Source organism: Cebus imitator, unplaced genomic scaffold (assembly GCF_001604975.1).
Source record: "Cebus imitator isolate Cc_AM_T3 unplaced genomic scaffold, Cebus_imitator-1.0 Scaffold4, whole genome shotgun sequence".
Lineage (NCBI taxonomy): Eukaryota > Metazoa > Chordata > Mammalia > Primates > Cebidae > Cebus > Cebus imitator.
The window spans coordinates 4,868,099-4,875,631 of NW_016107319.1; the positions used below are offsets into that span (position 1 = coordinate 4,868,099).

Here is a 7,533-nt window from a genome sequence, read left to right on the forward strand (position 1 = left end):
TAGCTGCATGTGGTGGTGCAAGACTGTAGTCCCAGCTACTCGGGAGGCTGAGGCAGGAGAATCGCTTGAACCCAGGACAGAGGTTGCAATGATCCACGATCATGCCACTGCACTCCAGCCTGGTGTCAAAGAGAGACTCCGTCTCAAATAATAATAATAATAATAATAATAATAATAATAATATCCATTCTTGCAAAATACAGTAGTTAAGAAAATTAATCCTGTATCACAAACCCTTGTAGCAGAGCACATCACCCCAAGATCTCTTTTTATCCTATATAAGCATTAGATCCAGGGTAGATGTATTCTTCCTCTTACTTTCGGGAACGCCCTACTCTGTCTATGGAATAGCTGTTCTCTCACCACTTTGCTTTCCTAATAAACTTTTTTTACTTTGCACTGTGGACTCACCCTGAATTCTATCTTGCGCAAGATCCAGGAACCCTCTTTTGGGGTCTGAATCAGGACCCCTTTTCTGTAAGAAATCAATAGCCATAAATGCATACACCATGCTTACCTCTGGAAACTGGATTCTGAAAATAATATTAGTTTCGTGTATTCATGGAAAGAAGAATGAGTTTGTTGGAACCAGGACAGAGGAGAAAGTTCGAGAGTGGCCTCTAAAGCCGGAATGCCTGTGTTGAAATTCCTGTTCTCAGTAGAGCTGAGTTTCTTATCTGCCCTATGCCTGCCTCCCACCCTGTAATGATGCTTATGTAAGGACTCCTGAGATAACTCCAGAGATACCTCCCATAGAAATCATAAAAATAAGCACTTAGTCAATGCTAGCTTCTTGTTTTGTCTTTGTTTTTGTTTTTTCTTGAGATGGAGTCTTACTCTGTTGCCCAGGCTGGAGTGCAGTGGCATAATCTCGTTCACTGCAACCTCTACCTCCAGGGTTCAAGCGATTCACCTCCCCCCACCTTCCAAGTAGCTGGAATTACAAGCACCCACCACTATGCCTGGCTAATTTTTGTATTTTCAGTACAGATGGGATTTCACCATGTTGGCCAGGCTGATCTTGAACTCCTAACCTCAAGCGATCCAGCTGCCTCTGCCTCCTAAAGTGCTAGGACTACAAGTGTGCACTATCACACCCAGTTAGTTTAATTTTTATTACTGTTATTACCATTACTATTGTCCTAATCTATCCACTCAGGAAGCTCCTACTTACCCACAAAGTACACTTCAGGGGTTACAGGAGTAGAAAATTTCCAGTCTAGGACCATATGAGCAGTGCTAATCATAAACTGATGTTTCAAGGGAAGAGATCTATGAACTTGGACTGAAATTCTGATCATGTGGCTCAGTCTTCTCAACTATCATGTGGGAAAAACAAACCTGATCAGTTTTCTCCCAAGTGCTATCAACATATGGACACCGTGGCTGGGTGTGGTAGCTCACGCCTATAATCCCAGCACTTCAGGAGGCTGAGGTAGGTGGATCACCTGAGGTCAGCAGTTTGAGACCAGCCTGGCCAACATGGTGAAATACTGTCTCTACTACAAATACAAAATTTACCCAGGCATGGTGACACATGCCTGTAATCCCAGTACTCAGGAGGCTGAGGCAGGAGAATCGCTTGAACCTGTGAGGCAGAGGTTGCAATGAACTGATATCGTGTCACTGCACTCCAGCCTGGGCAACAAAGCAAGACTCTGTCCCAAAAAAAAAAAAAAAAAAAAAAAGAATGTGATTTATGTCACCAGCAACTGGACTGTTATTTCCTGAAATGGCATGAACCCCAAACTGCACCACATGCCTCTCTGTGTTCATATGGGCTATAACTATCTCCCATTAAGCAAAGACATGGAATCAACTCAAACGCCCAGAAATGACAGACTGGATTAAAAATATGTGGTACATATACACCATGGAATACTATGCAGCTGAAAAAAGGAATCAGATCATGTCCTTTGAAGGGACATGGATGAAGCTGGAAGCCATCATCTTCAGCAAACCAATGCAAGAAGAGAAAACCAAATACTGCATGTTCTCACTTAAAAGTAGGAGCTGAACAATGAGAACACATGGACACAAAAAGGGAGCCTTTTGAGGGATGCTGGAGAAGACCATTAGGGAGAAAAGCTAATGTATGCTGGGCTTAATACCTTGGTGACAGGCTGATAGGCAAAGTAAACCACCATGGCACACGTTTACCTATGTAACAAACCTGCACATCCTGCACGTGTACCCTGGAACTTAAAACAAAATTAAATAAAAATTTAAAACTACCCATGAGTGGGTAACACAGGTGCAGATATGTTCCCCAAAACTTAAAAGTGACTATCACACACACGATTCAACACACTTGGCTCAAAAATCCCAAATGGGTTTATTTTTCAGTCAATGGTCCAGCTTTTAAAAAAATGTTTCTTTGATAACTGTCAAAAACAATAGAAAGTCCTCACCGTTTACAATATCTATCTCACATTTCCCCCGGGAAGAAAGAAAGAAACAGACTCTCCAAATAGAAGCTGAAAAACCAACGTTGAGCTTCTGCTAGAAATAGGAGCATTTCGGCAAAAGAAAATTCCTGGTTGCGCCCACAACAGTCTATTACTTGCGCTTAATTCTGTTGATATCACTGGGAAAAAGGCTTCCTGACTGACTGATGTGTTATTATCTCTTAGAGTTGAATGATCTCTGAAATGCCAACCATTATAATAAGTGCTGCTTTTGTCTGACAACAAAACCGAGCTTTATTTTGTCTGCACAGCACATGAGGAAATGCATCAACTTGATTTCAAGTACTTACTGTTAATCATTTATTCTATTAATGGGGAAACACCCCTCAAACCCACCCCAACACACACACACACACACACACACACACACACACACAAACACACACACACTCTCTCTTTCTCTCTCTCTTTCAAAGCTGATGGCCTTGTCTCTATTTTTTTTTTAATTTCATTTATTTATTTATTTTTACAGACAGACTCTTGCTGTTTCCCAGGCTGGAGTGCAGTGGTGCAGTCTTGGCTCACTGCAAGCTCCGCCTCCCAGGTTCAAGCGCCTCTCCTGCCTCAGCCTCCTGAGTAGCTGGAATTACAGGTGTGCACAACCACACCCGGCTAATTTTTGTATTTTTAGTAGAGATGGGGGGCTTCACCATGTTGGCCAGGCTGGTCTTGAACTCCTGACCTCACATGATCCGCCTGTCTCGGCCTCCCAAAGTGCTGAGATTACAGGTGTGAGCCACCGTGCCAGCCCTCAATATATCCTTTTTTTAAGGAAAAAAAAAAAAAAAAGTCCCTGACCCTCTCTGTCCCCGTCTTCTGTCTGAATCACTTCACAGCAAAACTTGTGTGGAGCGATTGCCTGTAGCACAGGCCCTGTGCTCATTTATATTCTCCAGCATCTCCAACCTTCCCAGTTCCCACCCGCCACCCCACTAAGGCTGCTGATGTAAAGGGGACTCCTGTAAGAGACAATTCTCTGCTCTTCTCCCTGAATCCTCTTTCCCTCACCCTCCACGCTTGACATAAGCAGGACTGGGGACACTCGACTGTAGCAACATCTTCCCCATCTCCCCAAACCATCCACTCTCCCACACCTCTGCTAACAACACGCCAGCCCCAACCACAATGATCTCTATCCAGAACTACTGCAACCACTTCCTAATTGGAATGCATTCCTAACCAATTCCTAATTGGAATCTTTGACTCCATTCTCCACCCCCGATCAGTACTCCCTATTCCATGTAACAGCTGGTGATCTTTCAATAATGTAACCTGGGAACACATTTCATTTGCTCAAAACTCTCCAGTGGTTTACACACACACACACACACACACACACACACACACACACACTCTCTCTCTCTCTCTCTCTCTCTCTCTCTCTCTCTCTCTCTCTCTGTATTGCGACCTGAAGGGCTCTGCACTGTGTGACCCGACAACCCCTCCAAACCCATCTTACACCACCCTCCCCTTTGTTCTGCTCCCCAAAAAAGCAAACACGCTTCCCACTTCAGGCTGAGTCACCTGTTCCTGCTGCCTGGATTGCTCTTCCATGGATGTTTCTGTGGCTGACATGTCCTTGCCTTCCTATCTCAGCTTACATATGAATCCCCAACATCTTCTAGAAGAATCCTATCCCCACAACAAATCAGCTGCTCTTTAGCACACCTCTTTCTATATTTAAAAATCTCTGTATAGCAAATACCTTTTCCCAATTATTCCTTCCTATGTATAGGTGGGCCCACTCATTTGTCAAACGTCTGTCTTCCTCCCCTAGATTGTAAGTGCCATCCAATCAGGAAATGGATCTGTCCTGTTCATCACTGTGTCTCCGGCAGATTAGATAATATGGTTCTCAAGAAATATTTGTTGCAGGAAACTTAAACATTCTATGATCAAGTAAGGCAAGGAGGAAATGGGCTGGTATGGATGTGCATCTGTGTACATGTGTTTCGCGCCAATGGAACAGCGCAGCACAAAGGACTCTGAGCCTTACTGTTGTTCTCTCTCACTAGCAGGGGCTCCTTTCTTCCATAGAAGCTCAGTATTCCCAGTAGTTGCTTTTCCCAGACTCCCTTGAAGACAGGGCGTAAGACTCAATTCAGATTAACAGGTGCTATGGTCTGAATGTGCATGTCCCCCCAAATTCATATGGTGGAATCTAATACCCAGAATGACAGTATTAAGAGGTAGGACCTTTGGAAGGTGATTACGTCATGAGGGCAAGGCCCTCACAAATGGGATTAGTGCCCTTACAAGAGAACCCCCCAGGAGAGAGCACTTTTTCCCTTCTACCATGTGAGGATGCAGCACCAGGGCACCAGTTATGAGTCCTCGCCAGACAAAGAATCTGTTGATGTCTTGATGTTTGATTTGCCAGCTTCCATAACTGTGAGCAATGCATTCCCACTGTTGATACATTACCTAGGCCAAGGTATTTTGATGTAGCACCCTGAACAGACTAAGGCAGTGAAACTTTAAGGGAAATGCACTAGCTGCCTTGCAACGGAGCAGAGACAAACCTAAAGGGTACAACCACTATACTGAGAAAGTGAAAGGACAGAAATAGTCTAGGTGATGATGTTGCCGGGTCACTGAAGTTGCCCAGCCTTCTTGTTCTGTAAAGACTTTGTTTCTGGTTTTTCATGGGTTTTTGTTTTGACACAGAGTATTGTTCTATCACCCAGGATGGAGCGTGCAGTGGCACCATCAGAGCTCAGTTCAGTCTCGAACTCCTGGATTCAAATCATCTTCCTGCTTTAGCTTCCCAAGTAAAAGGAACTATGGTGTGTGTTACCACGACCCGCTAATTTTTATTAAATGGGGTCTTACTATGTTCCCCAGGTTTGTAAGGACTTTATATTACAAAAAATAGCATGTGTCTTTCCTGTGTGACATTTATGTTTGTGGGAAATCTATGACAGACAACTATTAGAGTCTCAACTGACACAACATTGCATACCCAACTGTTAGTATAATGTTTCACACATGGCTGACACTCAGAATTAGGGCCAGAACCAGGGTGAGGCACACCACTGAAGGGGGCACCAGAGAGCTCAGCGATCAATATACATTACCTTATTTTTATTTGTTTGAGACAGGGTCTGGCTCTGTCGCCCAGGCTGGAGTGCAGTGGCACGATCTCAGCTCACTGCGACCTTCGCCTCCCAGGCTCAAGCCATCCTCCTACCTCAGCCTCCAGAGTAGCTGGGACTACAGCCATGCACCATCACGGCCAACTAATTTTTCTATTTTTTTTTTGTAGAGACAGGGGTCTCACTTTGTTGCCCAGAGTGGTCTCGAACTCCCAAGCTCACCTGAGTCACCAACCTTGACACCCCCAAGTGCTGGGATCACAGGCATGAGCCACCGCATCCGGCCACTTTATTTAAATGAAATGTTTTACAAAATCAAAATTAATTAATGTGAAATATGCACCATGAACAAAATATCTAAATTTTCAAGTTAATTAAGGGATCACTGCATGACCGTGCCTCCCTCAACTCACCCTAATCCTGACCCTATACTAAATAGGATTCGTTGAGTAATTGCCTCAGCATTTTTACAATTCATGATCTCCATGTTCTTCCCAAGAACTTCATTATCATCCTCACATGACAGGTGAAGGTACTGGGAATGCAATGAGAAGAGGAGTTAAGTTATCAGTTTTGGGGTCAGACAGCTAAAAGTGGTCTGAATGACTTCACACACAGTGCTCTTAACCAACCATTGGGAGAAGGTCTCTCCTGTAAGTGGTCTTGACACTTCTTAGATGGGAAGTGTATTAACTAAAGGAGAAAAAAACTGTGTGGAATTCTAACATTCTGACTTTACTCAGATATCTTCCTTTCCTCAAAGTACCCATCCTGAGCACCCACTAATCTGGTCATTGTGGGAGTGGAACTTTCCTCTAATGAGCTTATTATGTGACTCCTGACATACAGCCAAGAGTCAAGAGTAGCCTTCAGCTGCCAGAAGATCCGCAGGTTTTGTTAAAAAAAAAAAAAAAAAAGGAAGAAGAAGAACAATGGATTAACACATTCTGAGCTAATGAAGGTAATCAGCCACTTTACAAAGTACTAGGCAAACAGGATGGAGATGAGGCGAGCTGCCATAAGAACAGCAGTCCGTGTGTGTACTCCATGGCTGGCCGGCTCCTTGTGAGTTTCTTCGAGTTCTGTGGGATGTGGCATGTTGTGTAAATGCAAACTGAAACTGAAAGGGTGGGAGGAATCCATCATTTGCACCCGCACATCATTCTGAGATTTTCCCTGCCACGCTTCCTCTTCTAAATCTTTATGACTGCTCTCAGGAAACAGCAATGGGAGAACTTTAACCCAGGCAGGGAGAAGCCTGGGTGGCTTGGTCAGGACAGGGGCACCTTCTCATTTCAGCCACTTGAGATGAGCCCAGGAAAAAAATATATTAAAATGCCTATGAAGGGTGAAAAAGAAGTGAAGGAAAAAGAAGGAAAAGAAATGAAATGTTTTCATCATTTCCATCGCTGCTAATTTCACCAGGCTGCTTTTCAAATCTCCTGTCTCCAAGTGACAGCTTGCCTGGGGGTCTTTGCTGAGTTAAAGGCGCCAATCAGAGAAAAGCCTGTCAGTCACTCTGAACTGAAAAGGGAGCTAAAGAACACCCAGGGAGAGGGGGTTCCCACCCTGAGGCCGAGTTAAGCGGAGATATCCATGTGAGATTGCAAGCTCAGAGCCAAAGTTCCATTCCAGTGGTTCTCACAGGCATCCCAGGGTCAGACCCAACCACCTCCCAGCCCTGTGAGTCTGCATGGCTTCCTTACAGGAGCAGAGACAGTACCTTCCCGCTGTCATCAGCAGAACTGCCAACCTCTCTCCCGGAGCGTTTTTATCCTTCTGGCACCTGGGGCCGCTGAACAGTTGGTGGGAGGAATTGGAGCAGTTATTTGGGGCGTCTTTTTTCAGACTGACAACCCAATTCTTCAGAAGGTAAGTCTGCTGGTTTCTAAACCCTCTCTCCTTACATTCTTAGCTTCAGGGCTTGGTCACCTGCTGCCGCCCACACATTGCCCAGGGTCCCACAGCTG

The 7,533-nt window shown here is 44.6% G+C and overlaps 1 protein-coding gene across 1 annotated transcript in view; it reads right to left on the bottom strand.

Annotated features, from left to right (window-relative positions):
• Positions 1-4,073, bottom strand: part of RBFOX1 (RNA binding fox-1 homolog 1) — a 754,257-nt gene extending 750,184 nt beyond the window's left edge. The window contains exon 1 of the mRNA XM_017533966.2: positions 3,993-4,073. Coding sequence (XP_017389455.2) covers positions 3,993-4,043 — 51 coding nt within the window. The 5' untranslated portion in view covers positions 4,044-4,073. The remainder of the gene's footprint in view (positions 1-3,992) is intronic.
• Between the last annotated feature and the right edge of the window lie 3,460 nt (positions 4,074-7,533).